We start from the raw sequence: 16,812 nt of genomic DNA, 5'->3' as shown, positions 1-16,812 counted from the left end.
TAGTTTATTTGATAATTGTGTAAAAAAAATGCAACAGTTTCTGTTATCACAATTTCTCGCGTGAACACACGTGATCGCCTCGGAGGAAGTTTCATTTGCGAATTTGGAGTGGACGTGCGGAAATTATGAGTCATTTTGTAGTTCCCCTAAAATGATCTAAGTATTTCTTAAGCTACAAAGTAAGACTTCCCCAAATTGACTCTTCAAAGGTGGTGTTATAGTTCTGTCGTAACGAGTTTTGGGCCGGAAACTGTGTGGGAAAATCGTCAGTAATTTTTTTGAGGACGACAAGAGAAAACGTTTCACAGGCTCCCATTCGATAAAATGGCGGATGGGGAAATGGACGCTGCGGAGTTGAAGGTACTTGAGCTTCATTTTCCCCTTTTAACTAGTCAAATGTGCATTCCTAGTCTTGCAAACTTGAAAAATTAACAGTAGGTTTGGTAAGCAATCAATTTTGCTGTCTGTAATATTAACCCATCTTCAAAATTTGAAACCTTTACGTTTTACCCCATCCAGGTGATAAAATATTTTGTGTCTTCCCGCCTTTGTTTTGCTTTTTAGGGGGACGACATTCCGTGTACTCTTATACTGTTAATTTATTATCTACGACTCGTGTTTTCGTCAAATTATTCAATGTTACACAACATTTTCAATTGGCAGGCAAAATGCAGGATGTTTCCCATCTAGTTTTCTGGGAAAAGACGCATCCGGATGTTACGTAAACCGAAATTATACACTGTGCACTGTACATTTCACTTGCTGGGAGTAGGCTTGCGGCTGTTATAAATCTATGACCTATATTTTTGTAGGTTTGAATGTATGATTCTTGGCTAATCAAATGGGCACCCATAGGGTCAGCCCTACAGCATGGGGTCAAATCTTCAGGTCACAGAACGAATGAATACTGTACCTCATGAAACCTCCCTGCTTGCCCTGGGTATTTTATATAAAATATTGGGAGTTTCTCATTTACCTGTTACATGAAAGCAACCCACCGAATTGGACAATGATAACTCTTCAGACTTGAGCATTGCATGAAAATCTGTATGTCAAGACAAAAACATTTAACAAAAACAAACATTTAACAGGTCATCAAGTAAAGGGACAGAATGCATTATACTGTAATTATGTCCCCATTTTAACTAAGCATACTAGGTCACCCATACTCCTCTCTAGACTATAATAATATGTGTTGGGCTCTCTAACTCAAAGAGTACTAGTAATTGGGGACACAAGTTGTAGCTAAGAATTAAAGAAGGTGAAGATTTTATCTCTACCATGGTTACAATCACCATTTAGTGAGTGACTTTTACATGTAAATTTCAAATGTGTTTTAACTTTTGAATGTGTTTTACATGGATTTTACATGTGTTGAAAATGCATGCAAAGAGAAGTTATTCGAGATGTGTACTGTACTGTGTAGTTGTTGATGTATTCAAACCCAAGAAAGTTAAGGTATAAGTCAACTCATTATTAACTGCACAACTGCACCTGTTTTATTGTTTTTTCCACTTTGCAAACTGCGAATAAGCAAACAAACTCAGCTTGAGCATTTTAAAAATATTTTGCGTATTTTGAGAAAGTAACTCTGGTTTGTGGAGTCTCAACTTAGCAGACCATCTTTTCTTTGGCAATATTTGTAGAAGCTTACAATAGTTACATGTATAATACAAGAACATAGGTACTGTAAATTTTGTGTTTTACACAAGCAGATTTCACAGTTTTTGTGGTGACCTGTTGGCATTAATTTATTACACCCGACCGTAAATAAACATATGGTCTATCTTCCATTGTGTTACAAGAAGTGAACTGATTTTCATTGCCATGAAATTTACATGTTAATGGCATTAACTTAATTGAATTTACAATAGCGTCTTTCCATCAAATACTGTAAGGTAACCAATGGATTGTTAGCCCTACAGTAGTGTGTGAAGGTCAAAGTTTGACCTTGAGTGTCCTCTGTCATTACTGCCGTTGTTTTACAAGGATGCATCACCCTGACGTGCCATATCTAATAGCCATCAACACATGTAGCATGTGTAATTGACACAACACAGCATGACTACATGACATTTCAAGTGCATTTCAAGGATAAGTTATTCTAAATCTTGCAGTTACTGCCAGGCATAGGAAGTTGTATGTCTGAATCATTTTTCTGCTGCAGGTTTTGAAATGTCTCCTGCTTATGCAGGTGAAATAGCAGGTATTTCTGTTGTGCCCCTGCACCTACATGTAACCTCCACTAGCCCATGATAAGACCAGCCTGTGACACTAGAGTGACATATGACCAGTATAGCGCCCTGACATGCCTTGCATTCTTTAAGAACACAGCAATTAAATAATTTAACAAGATCCAAAATGTAATAGTACTATCTTTCCAAAATGGTACTGCTGTACTAAGTAAGAGTAAGAACATTTTCAAACATTGATTTTTGTAATTTGACACACTGAAAATTTTAGTGAAACTGAAAGGCAAATTGTCTGTTGAGCTGGCAATTTTGTGTGTTTGTTTGTATGGTGAAAAATGTATTCATATTAAAGCGCTTTTAACTAAGTGGTGAATGATGATGCAAGAGCCTCAAGCATAGAGCTTGACAATCATTAATTTACTAACTGCAATAGTAGAATTTTAAACATTGAAGTTTGAACCCAGGGTACAGTGTCATATGATACACATACCTAACAGCATGTCAAATATGGCACAATTCAAACCTTGTCATTATCTAAATGTTGTTTGAGTAAAGATCTGAATAATCTGATAATATAATGTGAATACGTAACTGTATCTTGAATTTAGGAAAATGATGTAATGTAAAAGGTTAAAGGTCAAACTGCATGTATGTTTTTTTTAGAGGTAAAATAGTGATACATTTGTCTAAACCCCTGCTAAAGTAAGTAAGCTGTAAAATCCATTCAGGTGAAATGTACGAGTATGTTGTGATATTCTGACATCGTTAAATCTTCACTTTATATTGTTATGACGTCAATGAAAATCTTTTTTTTTTCTACGTGTACCAATGTTTGGATTACTAGAAAGTACTTCCACCTTTCGTGAGGGTCTGCATGGGGGGTCCAGATTACGCTTTACGCTAAATTTATGGAGGCTCGCAACGGTTTACGTTAAATTCCGGGAGGCCGGCAACGCTTTACGCTAAATTCTGCCTCCTTCATCCCGAGTTGTTCGTCTATTTTGTTTATCAACTGACTCACAGTAGTCACTTCGCTGTCTTGAAACGTCAGAATCGGCCCCATATGCGATAAAATGTGCACAATCACGGACATCGCGTGAGCCATGGTGGGATTGTACCGCACACATGGACACAGATGGGACAGGCAAGAAAGGGACAGACAAGATGAAGCAGATGAAGATGCGACTGAGATTGACTCCAGATGTGCTTCCGCCACCCGGCCAATACTGACCAATAATAGCACAGAACTCCACTGATGTCATGGGTGCTCTCGTGTCCAGTTAGACAATAGAAATCCTGGGTACGACGTTGACCCAACAGGTCATCCGCTGGCTGCTGGTTCGTCCGCTACGGCTTACGAAAAATGGGAGTCCAGACTACGATTTACGGGGAATTTTTAGGCTCGATTACGCTTTACGTGAAATGCGCTGGCTACGCTTTACGGGAAATTTTCGCCTTCTCACTACGAATTACGGTAAATAAAATAACTTCGCTACGAATTACAGGAAATTAAAAAGGCCCGCCTACGCCTTACGGAAAAGAGCATGCAGACCCCCTTTCGTATGTAGCGAATATAAAGTTGTTTAAGAAAGCATGTTTGAAAAAGCGTGTTTTCATGTACCGCAGCTTTGTGTTGACTGCAATTTGCGCAAAGATGATTCTGTACCAGTACTGTGTATGAGTCTATGACTCTCAATTGGTGTATAGAGTGATTTTAATTTATTTTAAAATTATATTTCATGTCTTTTCAGCATATGATCATGACCTTCAGAGTGTCTGAACTGCAAGTGTTGCTGGGATACGCTGGCCGCAACAAGAGTGGTCGGAAACAGGACCTCATGACGCGCGCCCTCGGCCTGGTTCGGAACGGTTGCAGTCTGCCGATCCAGTTGAAAATCAAGGAGCTGTACCGGAGGCGATTTCCGCGCCGTGTGAACTTGAGCCCCAGCCAGCCCAGTAATTTGTCACACTCAAGTTCAAACAGTAACCCCAGCCCCTTAGAGGCCGCACTGACCAGTATAAGTCACCAGGCAGAGGCACAACGACTCTTCCCCAACCACATCCAAAGCAGCAGCCTGCCTCCACATCTACCTCCTGTGCACCCAGATGTCACACTCAAGAGACTGCCTTTCTATGACATCATCGATGAACTCATCAAACCAACAAGTCTAGGTAGGTGTGGGGTTATCTTTTATACGGCTTCTGTGGCTGGGCTGATAGCATTGCACATAAAATACTAGTAATGGGACATACAGGTATGCAGAATATAATGCTTGCGTGAGACTCCCTGGACTTACTGTATCCAATGGCTGTTTAGTCAATATAGCTTCACAATAACATGAGTTACATGTGATATCTCCTCAGACATAACTACTACATACTCATTATCCTGATATAAGCAAACCTGACCTTGTATGTACACATGTTTTACTCCAGCTGTTTGCGGTATTCTTGTGAAATTATTGATTAGTAAAAGACTGCATTGCATTGTAACATTGTTTACAAATGATTGTTCTCTAACTTTCCCTTATATTGCAGTGCCAAGAGGAAACAGCAGGTTTCAAGAGACATACTTTGTTTTCCATCTGACACCCCAGCAAGCTGCACACATCAATTCATCAAGGTGATGCACAGAAGTGCCTGCATGCCCAGTATCTCCAGTCCTGATAGGGTTTAAATCACAGTTATCAAGGCCAAGCCTCTTCAGAAGTCTGGCAAGCTGCAGGCCACTGATAAGACAAGTTTTAAATTTGATAACCTAGCTTGCTTAGATGGTTGTGACAACAGCTGAAAGCCTTCACTGCTGATCATTCTGTGAATGTTCTGTTTTGAAAAGAGATATTTTTTAGATTTATTGGGACAAGCCAGGAAAGGCCATGTGAGAGTAAATAAATTTCAAGCAAGAATATGATAAACTATAAATGCTGGATTTGGTCAGGGTTCTTGTTTCATTTATTTATTTTCTTTCTGTTGAGACAAAGTACATGTAAATAAACACAGATTCAGATATGTTCAGTCTGTGCAACTGTCCATTCAACTTGAATGACTAATATCATAACCCACCTACAAAAAGAATTTTCAGATTGCAAGTAAATATATGAACAACTGGAAAAATGTGAAAATATTTCAGGTAAAAGAGAAAATGTATTTTGAGCCCTGATTATTTTGCTGTCATTCATTTCACTGTTTCTAGTGGGCATGTGTAGTTGTTATGCAACTGCACATACCCACTAGGAACTGAAATGGCTTATTGTCCTTCTGTCTTCTGAAGATATGCCTGTTTAGTTTTGTTCATGTTCATGCTCTCTCCACTCCTACCAGGGATTGCAGGCCAGGTATGAAGCCAGAGTACAATGTGCAGGTGCAGCTGAGGTTCTGTCTGCTGGAGACCAGCTGTGAACAGGAGGACCACTTCCCTCCCAGCATCTGTGTCAAGATCAACAGCAAGCTCAGTCCACTCCCTGTAAGTTCTTTCTTCATGATGTGTCCTGACTTCCAGAATTAAATACGTTTATGGTACCGACAAACCATAAATCATGAAAGTCCATTGATGTTGTTAGTACATGTAGTAACTTCTCAATTTTCTCAATTTCTGGCACATTTAACACTGAAATCTGTATAACCCTACATACCTGAATGAAATACAACAGTGTATTTTGACTTAGAAAGTCATTGTATTTCTGTTTTCTTCCCTGCAGGGTTACATCCCACAGCAGAAAGCAGGGGCTGAACAGAAACGTCCCAGTCGACCAATCAACATCACTAACCTGTGCCGCATGTCCCCCACAGTCCCCAACCACGTCAACATCTCCTGGGCTCCTGAGTACGGCAGGGTCAGTACAGACACAGCACCAGCCTGCGGATAGTTGTGTTGGTTTGACTTGGAAAGCAGGGTTCCACTGGCCAAACCAACCTTTCACTGACACGGAATTTTAAAACAATTTCCACTGATTTCCAGTTTAATGTCATTCAAGAAATTCTTTATATATGTAGACTTGCAATCTAGCATAACAAAGTTTAAAAGCTTTAAAATGTCTTTACTGTGTAGTGTCATGGTATCGTTATGAATAAATTTTACACAGGGTTACTAGTTTTTTCAAGCAATATGCTGAAAAAGTGATTAAGTTCATGAATATTGTACCTATGAAATATCATATTTTTATTCATTCCAAAATTAGTATATACTGTCCTGTGTGATTTTGATTGTTTATGAAAGATTTTTTATTATTATTTTGCAGTGCCTCGGGCAGAGGCATTTCTTATACATTGTATTATTATTTATCTTAACATATGTATACCTGCAGGGTTACACAGTATCAGTGTATCTGGTTCGGCAACTGTCAGCCAGTATCCTCCTGAACAGGCTGAGAGGTCATGGCATCAGGAACGCTGACCACTCCAGAGCCATGAGTAAGTACTGACAGTAGCCTGTCACCACAACCAGAACCAAAGTACATCACAACAGTGATGTACTTTGATCTTACATTTTATATGAAATAAGGAAGACAATAATTGGTTAAATCAAATATTATATATGATTGTGGAAAAATTTGCTTATATGAAGTGTTTAGGCTGGACTGTTGATTGGAAAGTATAGGACAATGTTACACTTATTTTGTCAGAAACAGTGTTCTTTGTTATGGCCCAGGGAAATGCCCTGGTACAAAATGTATCAGTTACCAGATTTTAGTTTAAAGATTTTCAAAACTCTCCTTTTATGTTCAATTCTGCTTGGAGTAAAACTGAGGTGCCACTGACAAGTGTGACAGCTCAATGTTTGAATTTATAAATTTGTCTTATTTGACGGAAATTCTACATTCTAAAGACTGGTACTTTAAGGTAAAATAATGTTCCATTGCAAAGATCTGTAAAAATCATAGAAAAGACGTAATAGGGGAATTCATTTGTTAACAAAACTGTTTTTTTCCAGTAAAAGAGAAGCTACAGCATGATCCAGACAGTGAAATTGCCACCACAAGCCTAAGAGTGTCTTTGCTATGTCCCGTAAGTCTAGACATTCTGTAACCTTAATAGCAATTATGTAACAACAGTTGCTTTACTTTCAGTTTGCTCTGTTTACTAGTAATCTATAGATTACATTCACACATCAAAGGTTTGTCCTATATTAAAGCTGTAAGTTGTGATGAGATTTGTTGCTTGAAGCTCAGTTTCTATTGTTAAACAGTCAAGATAATTTGTAAATTTAAGTGTGATTTTCTGTGTCATTTACTTTTAGTTGTACCAGGAAATCCCTGGATTTAAAGAATTATATTGATATTACCTACCTTCTGAGACTGAAACTGGTTTGAATGTTTGTATATGTTTTTGTATTGTAGCAGAGTTCTTTAAAACAGATTTTTTCTTTATAGTTGGGCAAAATGAGAATGACCATCCCCTGCAGACCCAAAAACTGCACACATCTTCAGTGCTTTGATGCTTCACTGTACCTTCAAATGAATGAGAAGTAAGTGTCTTATCCATTTAACCTGTGGAAGTGATCCACTTGTCTACAATATGTATATACTCAACATAGAATGTTAGCTTCAGAAATTTGCCTGGGTTTAAATTTTTATGGTAAATATCTGATAGTTAATGCACAAGAAGAAAAATGTTTTAATGAATTAATGATCATGAATAATGTTCTACCTGAGAAAAAGTAGAATTTTGTTGACCAGCTGAATTACTGTGTTTTCTTCCTAAATTCTGTTGTGTATGTATTTGTTACAGTGACTTGTTACTGCTATTGATTCCAGTACGTGTTGTTCAAGTGTTCTTACTGTACCCACCATTATTTTGGAGACTATTGTTGTCCTTCATTCAGCCATGTCCACTTCTGTCTACAGGAAACCTACATGGATATGTCCTGTCTGTGATTCTAAGGCGCCCTTTGATGACCTGATTATTGATGGGTAAGTCCCTGGCCTTGTGTACCACGAGTTTGTAGATGTTCCAAATAAGATGTGTAAATGTCCCCTGTCAATCCTTGTGTAAGTTCAGACCTACTTGCGGGTCACATATCTGCAGTTCCCTGGTCCATATGTTGGCCTGTGTGGTCAGGCTTTTTGACATAGAAACTGGGTTTAAACCCCTAGCAGCTTCCAATGTTGTACCATAGGGAAAGTTTAATTTTCTCACTTCACAATGGTAGCATGCAGTTAATTACATGCAGTTTGTGAGGAGAAAATAGAAAAGTTCTCATGGGAACAACGGGAAAACAAACCATTCAGGAGCTGAATGATGTTTTGAATTTGATACAAAAGTGTTCAGTCATCTCATCACTTAAAACAGTTCATCAAAGCTCAGAGAATATTGAAAAGTTTTATCTTTCTTTGTTAAGTGTGATGATCCTAAGTGCTGTTGTGTGAATGTCATGTAATTTGAGCTATTTTTACACTAAATTGTTTCAAGTTTGTGTATACTTAGTTTCAAATTGAGAGAGAAAGCAGGAGTGAGCTGTGTTTTATTTTAAGTTTGTCTTTGAAACAACTGTATGAACTCAGTGCAAGAAAGAGTACATGTTTACTGTATGATAACTATGCTTGAAAGACAGCTGTAATGATGTTTGCATAGCCGGCTCTCTGAATGTAGTGTTCCTGGTTACAGGCTGTTCACAGAGATTCTACAGAGGACGTCGTCAGAGCTGAATGAGATCCAGTTCTTCGAGGATGGATCCTGGCACTCCATCAAGCCACAGAGGGAAACCTGCCTGGTAACAACACCAACAAAGTCCATGGCAGAAGGTATGGATCCAGGTCATTAGTTCAGTCAGTCTTGTACACACCATGGGGTGTATAGAGCAGCACCCATGTCTGTTATTAGCCCATGTGCCACAAGCAATTTGACAGTTTGATTTAATACTATCCAACGTCATCTGTTTGAGCCTAAGTAAACTCATCAATACAGCTGCACTAAGTAGAGACGTACCAGGTGTTGTGGAAACATAGCAAGTTGGTCAAGACCTTGATGATGCTGACTTCGAACAATAAACCTTTTTTGTCCATATTCAAGATAATAGTTAACTTAAGACCAAATTATGATGCTGGCAACACAGGGTTCTTTTGCAGTTTACCCATGTTTGTAAGAAAATGAGTCTTCAGTTTACCTTTTGTATACAGTATTTTCACTCCTTTTCCATTTTAATGAAGCACGCATGTGTTGATCATCATCTTCATCATCTTGCTTGGTATCCTTATAAAAACTTATTAATAACATGGCTTAAAGCATTAATGTGAAATGTGTATTTTGTTCCCTTTGAGATTTGTTGATTGGATGCTGGAACTGCTAAGGTGAATATTACGGATGGGGATATTCTAATAAAAGTAATCCTGTGGTACAGTGTATGATATTTATATCATTATATTGCTTCTCTCCAATCTTAGACCACTATTTTTCCCTATGACTACAGACCTGAGCATGGCGTCAGCCTCTGCGTCTACGTCCCAGGACAGACAGAAGTATGAGATCATCGACCTCACGCTGGACGACAGTTCTGACGAGGACGACGATGACTCGGTCATCCCCACCACCAAAGACACTGGGTGCGTGCCTTCCCATCTTTCGGTGTCAGAAGCCTCGCGGAGTTCAGTCAACACAAACTATGACTCCGATGTAGTGGTAGAACGCGAGGTGCTACGAAACAGCGACTTTCATTCCCCCCCTGAACGTGACCTGTGGCAAATGTTACTCCAGTCCATCTCTGATCCAGGCAGGTCTGGGCTGAGTGACTTCATGTCAGACACGGACTTGTTTGGTTTTGAGCCCCCCAGGCCTGTCTATACCGTTCCTGACTCCCCCTACCAAGACTATGACATGCGCACTTCCACCACATCTACGTCTAACCTGTACCATAAGCAGTTGTCGGTGGTCTCGGGTAGCTCAAGTGAAATGTCAGACGATGAATTTGCCATTTAGTTAGCTACTACATCATCTGTCTCCTCCTTTCTTTTCTGGGCCTGTCATTTGTTTTTATCCTACCAACATCTACATTGTACAGTAATTGTTTTGGCAATGTTAAAGGGACCTTGTCTGCCTTTTTTCTAGAATATCTGCTTTAAATCCTTTGGCTCATGAAAACTAAACTTTATTAGACATACTGAAACCATCTTGTTTGTTCCTTTAAAAATTTGATAGTCTGTTTTGGGGGCAATATTTTGTGGCATTTTGTTGTTTATGCTTAAAATTTTCTTGAACTTTCATAAGGCTTGACCAGTCCATACTCGAGATTATCATAATGTAGAGGTAGTACAATTTGAAAGAAAATTGATTTTGCCCTGTTAGAAATGATCATTTGTTTTTTCTTTAAATCATGGTGCAAATGTATTAAAGTAATTTGTAAAAAATGAATTCTAAAAAAAAGTCCACTTAACAATAAAGTCGTATTGGTGAAATATTGCAATTATTGATAGGGTATTTTCATGCATAAATATTTCTTCAAATTATTTAGCATAGAAGAAGTTATTTCTTTATGTCTTGTTTCAATTTCTCAGATTGAAAAATGGAATTTATTTTGGTGGTATAATGTATATCAAATGTAAGGAATTGGACCTGTAAATTGTAAATGTTAATTGTCCTTTGTTATCCATTGTTACATGTCTTGTGCATTTGAAGCTGTGTTTGTTTTGGAACATTCTGTGAACCTTTTCGTACATGTACAATGTATCTTTCCGTCTTCTCTTTTTTAATTACCTTTGATCAATGAAATGTGTTATGATCACTCATAAATTACTTTTTATTATTCCTTTTGGGGCAAAATAATAGATTAAAACTGTGTATTGTTCATTGTTACATCCAATGTTACCTTAGTTGGCATTTGCAATAAAAATGTTGAAAACAATCCACCTTCGTGGTCTGGCATTCCTTTGTCGCATAGTGGATCAAATCAATCCAAAATAGCATAGCTGCTCCAAACACCGAGAAACAAGAAATGAAGTTACAAGTAAAACTTAATTGAGTTTGAATGATATTAATGTTTCCCAAAAGGCAATGTATTTTGATGATTTTAGTTACTGAATTACCGGCAACCCAGTGTTGAAATTAGATTAGCTACTTCCGGAAACATAACTTTCTGTCAGAAAGATTTCTATCATTCATGTGGAATTAGAAACTACAAATTCCTGCCTATTGTCCTGGAAGGACTTGTGAAAGGTCAAGGTCCTAGTGGAGATGTTACCAACCAGGTGTCTCCTCACAAAAATCAATTTTCCTCCTAATAACATTACCTGTGTGATAAACAGCTGTTGGGTTTATCATGTCCATCTCTATTGACCAGTGAAAATGCCCAATTGGATTAGAAGAGTCTGATTATCCCCCTGGAAAAAGATAATTAGATTAACTATCACTACTAGATTATCATGCCAATCACCATTATTTGGAAGTGCACCCCCATCTATTCCTCCTACATGTATGTTACTCCTCACTTTCTTTTGTTTTATTGTCCATGTTGACTTTATGTGTTCTCTCATATGCATGGTTTCTTTAACTCTACTGATACATCCACACACATATCTAACTACATTTCAAACTTTTATCAATACAGTAGTTTCATCAGGTTGGTAAATCAAAGGATACTGGAGTTCTGTAATACACTACAAAGTTGTAACCTGCCAACGTTTCGATAATCCTGCTCCCTCCTCAGGGCAATCATGACTAGAGCTTTTTCTCACTAGGTGGTGCTGTGGTTGGTATATTTGTATGTGTTGGCTGTTAAGTAGTAATACTAGTAGGTGATTGACAAGTTCCCAACACTGAAGAAACATACAATATCTTTCACAAGGTTGCCTTTCAATAGAATAACAATTTTAGACAGTGCCAGGAAGCCATATGCCAGAACCAGGATGCCAGGACGTACATGTTGTGTTTTTCCATATTACAGAAAGACAGCATATTAGTTTTGGAAAGATAGAGACTTGCTATGAATTTGGCCAACACACAGACCTTTTCACAAATCCCATCGCATGTTGGAAGACTCAGGAAACTGAGTAGTGCATGTGGCAAACAACATAATCACCACCTAGACAGTATAGACGGTATTAGACTGGACCAGATGCAGTATGAGGAGCACTGCATGTTCGTTGTCATAGAAACAATGTTGTTTGCCCCCAGTGCTACCCATAGTGCAGTGCATCTCCCACCATGCAATGGGATCAGTTAAAAGGTCTATATTATAACTGCTAAGCTGCCACAACACAAAGTTTATAAGATATGTGTCAAAACTTTTCAGCACTCCTCAGCTAGTGCCGTCACCAGCTCCCAGGGCACACAGTAGGTCCATGTTGGATTCCCGACAGCCATACGCGATGCCGATGTCGTCTTCAGACTTCATGCCATCCTACCCGATGCCGCCACTACCACCCGAGTTCCAGGGCATGCCGGGATTGGACCTACTGTCTCTGCTGCAAAATGACAGCCAGGTAAAGATATTTTTGAAAGGATAACACCAATAACTGCTATTGCAGATGCAGTTTGCTCTTCTGATAGTCTGGTACCTGTTCATAGTGGAATGATTGGCATCTATATATACATGGCAGCTCTAGTTGTTTGGGTCAAATGTTTAAATGGTGAAGATGCCATCATTTTCGGGAGGAAAATGATAATGGAGTGAATGGAGGTAGAACAGGATGGTACCATGTACCAGGCTAACTATAACTTTTATCCCGCAAGTATTTACAGATTTGGATCCTGATGTGTACGTATGTTCTTCATAATGCATATCTAGATACATTGTACATATATTACAAGTATGTGTTTATTTTTCCACACAGAATCATAAAAAGAATCCAATACTCAGCTTTTAGTGTGAATCTAAATGTGAGAAATTCAGGGATGAAAAAAATAATATGCCTTGTGACAGATATAAGTTACAGTTTATTGTTTTGTATCTCTGTCTCTGAGTTAGGTAATTAACATTAATGAATCTTTTGTATCTCTGTCTCTGAGTTAGGTAATTAACATTAATGAATCTTGGTGAAAGTCAGTGTAACTTGGTATTTCATGTTAGTGATAATAATTAATAACTTGAGTGTTTGGATCAAGTAAGGAGTCTTGACACACAGTAATAACTTAAGTGAAGCACAGTACTGGAAGATGAAGTTCTTCTTTGTTGCCTGTGCAGCACGAGTCTCATCATATGCCAGGCCTGGATCTGTTGTCATTATTGCAAAATGACACTCAGGTGGGACAAATGTCCATCAGCTCGCTTTTATTATGGGGTACAACTTACATCGTCAAAATGGTGGCAACAGAACAGCGAGCGGTGGCAGGTTGTCCTCAGTGTCCTCTTGTACCGTGATTCAGGAAGGTGGCAGAGTATCTTGGGATTGTCTGAAGCCAAAAATTGTCCTCACATGTGGATTGTGCAATTCTTTACCTTGATATCACACATTTCCTCATACAGCCAGTCTCTGAAAGCTGTCAAAAACTTTAGAGTTTGACGTTAGGAAGAGCATCCAGTCAGTAAAAACCTTGCTTCAAAAAAAGTCTTGCACAGGCTTGCTGTTGTGCACCTCAGCATGCTGAGGGGCAAAATGACAAGCCCAAACATGCACCCGTGCAAGCACGTCTATACCCCCGATTCGGGGAATCAATAGACGTAAAACTCGGATAAGAAGAAGAAGAAGAAGATATCCTCAATGTGAGCTGTCACCACTCTACAACTGTGCTCTCCCATGTCTGCACTTAGTTTGAAGACATGATGATGATTGTTGGCTTCACCTGATGCTTAGATACTCTGCCACCCATTACTATGTCAGGCTAGTTTACGCCTGACCCCCTGAAGGGCCCATGAGGAGGGAATTGTAGACGACCTACAACCGCTTGTTGGTCGGCTGCTGCGATTAGGATGACGTAGGTTGTACCCTGTGATTTTGCAGCAGTGCAGACGTGGCTTGTTTGATGTGCTTGTGGCTGCCAATAGGCTCTGTCTGTACATAATAGACATGCTTCCTGTATCACATGCAGTCATTAGAGACCACAAGATGACTACATTTGTGTGCGCTATGCCTCCATGTTTTGTCTTATTTTAACCCTCCCAGTAGGCACATATGTTAAATCATTAATAATTTCCCACTGATAAAATCTGTTGACTGCAAGCTGTAACTGATAAGTAATTGGCGTAACTTGTATACCGGTACCTTCAGTTTTGGTGTTGGTGTATACAATATCACCTATCAGGCTCCTGGACAGACCAGGACCTCCATGTGATACTGGTAGGTCTGAAGAATGCCTAAAGTGAAAGAAAATCACAGAAAGTGTACATGTACATTTTACATGTACAGCACTTCCAACTTTACAAAGTATCCAACTGGAGCACTTGTGCCTGACTCCACCTTTCTTTCTGTTCCAGTTTGGGCAGCCGCTGTACCTGGACCCCCTGAGCAGCAGTAGCGGAGGCAGCAGCAGTCGCTCCCACAGTACGGGACAGCCGGACGTCATATCGCTAGATTGACTAGCACGCCCTTTCCAAGTCAAAGTAGAGGCCCAGCCTCCAAACACCACCTACAATGGCTACAGGTACAGCTATGGCTATCCTCCATGGAGATGACATGCTGAACCCGTGCCAAAAGAAAATAGACCTTTTCATGGAGCCCACTGCATGCTCGGAGATGCAGGGCACTATGGGTAGCTAAGGAGGCAAACAAAATAATAGCCATGATAACATAAACTAGACTGAATGCAGTACACTTGCACAGTATATGCATTAACATGGGAATGGTGTTGTTTGCCTCAAGCCATCCATAGTGCTTTGTCTCCTAGCATACATATGGAGCCATGAAAAGGCCTGTGCCAGACTAGAACAAAGAGGAATGCAAAGTTGGATGTCATTACCAGTCATTGTGAAACCAAACCAAACCAAACCAAACCATGTCCTGATGTTTACCTATTACAAAAGTTCATTATTTTGTACCAATTGTCAGCAATTTATTCTTTAGACATTCACAAAAAAATCAGACTATGTAATTCAAGTTACAACAACTTTGCATTCCTCTCCATGCTCACACCAAATATGACAATTTAGGGAGCAGTGAAATTGTAATGTCATACAAATGGATATGCCATAGTTGGAAGTGAAATTTCTTTTCCTGTAAACATTTACATAAGATCTACATTTGTAAGCATGGTCATGGTAGAAAGTTGCTCATGGAGGATGTAAGTTATCTCTTCAGGACAATGTCTCGGGTTCTGATCAGAAGTGAAAACATTTAGTGAGACAAATGTTAGGTGTGAGCATGGTACTAGTAATAATGAGGTGGTGTTTGGGCTCTTTGGATCTCCAGGCTCCTGAACATGCAATACTCATTCTTACTTTAGAACCACTGTAGGCTGTTTTACTACATGTACATTAACATGAGCAATGGTATGTAGACTTTGTCATATTTTACTTGAGATGCCAAAGAAACTGATGCAATGTGTTAAAATGATGCATTCAACAGTGTTTATCAGGATTTAATAACTAGAGAAATATGTGCAACAGTATATAATCTTTATATAAGTGTTATATAATGCAGTACCAAACGTCATACATTAAACAATGTAAATGGCACACATTTTACAATTACCGGTATTGCATGTTCAAAAGCCCCTTTGCTTGGAAACTAGGCGGAATACATGTATTGTCCATATCAAATACAAAACAATAGAAGTATTTATTTTTGTACAGTATGACAATGAAATTTGTACAGACTATTTCAGTATTGTTGTCTGTGGGAATATCTGATGTAACGGGTGTTCACTAAGTAATCATGTAAATTTATTATGTGAAGAATGTATTTTATTAGATTATAGAAGGTGAAATAGTTCTTGTGTGTGTTTAGCTCAATTGACTTGTCACATTCAATACGTTCATTTTATAGATAGTTTTCCTCAGTGTTACCTAAGATTGCATCCACCACAAAGGTGACCGAAGTATTTGTTTGAAAGTTAGTTCGTCTTTGTTGGTAGAATTCATTGGATCTTGAGAAAACTGAGACAGCCAGCACAAAGAATAGGAAGTACCCAAATCTTCAGTGGTACAACAACACCAGTCTTTCCCAAGGAATGAGCAAATCCACTGCTTCTATGATGTCACTTTATGCAGGTTGTGAACACCTGTTGTGTTGAGCCGTGGATCAAATGTACCAGAAAGTTTGTGGCATTCATTTGAAACTGAAAGAAATACTATGTTCTTGTTTATATTGTTGATTCGGGTTTAGTTACTTTAGTTACAGTTCAGGTTATTCAGCTTAACACAAATGTGTTCCGGTAATAGTACCACCTTCAGAAGTGACAACAAAGTACAATTGATTGAGAACCCAATTATGATATTTATGACCATATTTAATTTTCTTTTTTCATGGAACGGCCTTAGCATTGTCTTTTTGTTGTAATGCCTCAGTGGTGGAGACATTTTTATTTATTAATGCATGTTGTGTCATTGAGGACCTCACCATCTTTTAATCAATAGATCCTATTTTGTGAACTAAAGCTTTCTCTCAGATTGTATAGTGTGTCACTTATATAGTGTTGGTTTATACTTGAACAGTTGACATTAAGTTACAAACGTTAGTTCAGAAACATGGCCTGTTGTCATTTCTGTCAGTCACACATTGAAGCATCTTATGTTATAATGCAAGAAGCAGGAAAGTTG

General features: G+C 38.7%; 1 protein-coding gene across 3 annotated transcripts; it reads left to right on the top strand.

The window, feature by feature from the left end:
- The first annotated feature begins 66 nt into the window (after positions 1–66).
- On the top strand, positions 67–16,317 carry LOC109469797 (E3 SUMO-protein ligase PIAS2-like). 3 transcript variants are annotated; one of them, XM_019768465.1, is made up of 14 exons: positions 67–360; positions 3,944–4,364; positions 4,731–4,815; positions 5,514–5,655; positions 5,891–6,025; positions 6,497–6,602; positions 7,123–7,196; positions 7,562–7,656; positions 8,036–8,101; positions 8,796–8,932; positions 9,598–9,730; positions 12,412–12,601; positions 13,303–13,362; positions 14,533–16,317. In XM_019768465.1, the coding sequence occupies exons 1-14, from the start codon at positions 325–327 to the stop codon at positions 14,632–14,634; spliced, it is 1,782 nt and encodes a 593-aa protein (XP_019624024.1). In that variant the 5' UTR covers positions 67–324; the 3' UTR covers positions 14,635–16,317. The 3 variants fall into 3 exon arrangements, with proteins under 3 accessions (XP_019624024.1, XP_019624025.1, XP_019624023.1); XM_019768466.1 differs by lacking the exon at positions 13,303–13,362; XM_019768464.1 differs by lacking the exons at positions 12,412–12,601; positions 13,303–13,362; positions 14,533–16,317 and having other exon boundaries at positions 9,598–11,025.
- Positions 16,318–16,812: the final 495 nt, after the last annotated feature.

The sequence above is a fragment of the Branchiostoma belcheri genome, unplaced genomic scaffold, assembly GCF_001625305.1.
Source record: "Branchiostoma belcheri isolate BF01 breed outbred unplaced genomic scaffold, Haploidv18h27 scaffold21, whole genome shotgun sequence".
NCBI classification, from domain to species: Eukaryota; Metazoa; Chordata; class Leptocardii; order Amphioxiformes; family Branchiostomatidae; genus Branchiostoma; species Branchiostoma belcheri.
This window is presented reverse-complemented; position numbering and strand designations above follow the sequence as displayed.

Coding starts and splice junctions, on each gene's coding strand:
- LOC109469797 (XM_019768464.1), top strand. CDS start 325: ATGGCGGATGGGGAAATGGACGCTGCGGAGTTGAAG. Junction 6,603..7,122: donor TGACCACTCCAGAGCCATGA/GTAAGTACTGAC, acceptor GTTTTTTTCCAG/TAAAAGAGAAGCTACAGCAT. Junction 8,933..9,597: donor AACAAAGTCCATGGCAGAAG/GTATGGATCCAG, acceptor CTATGACTACAG/ACCTGAGCATGGCGTCAGCC.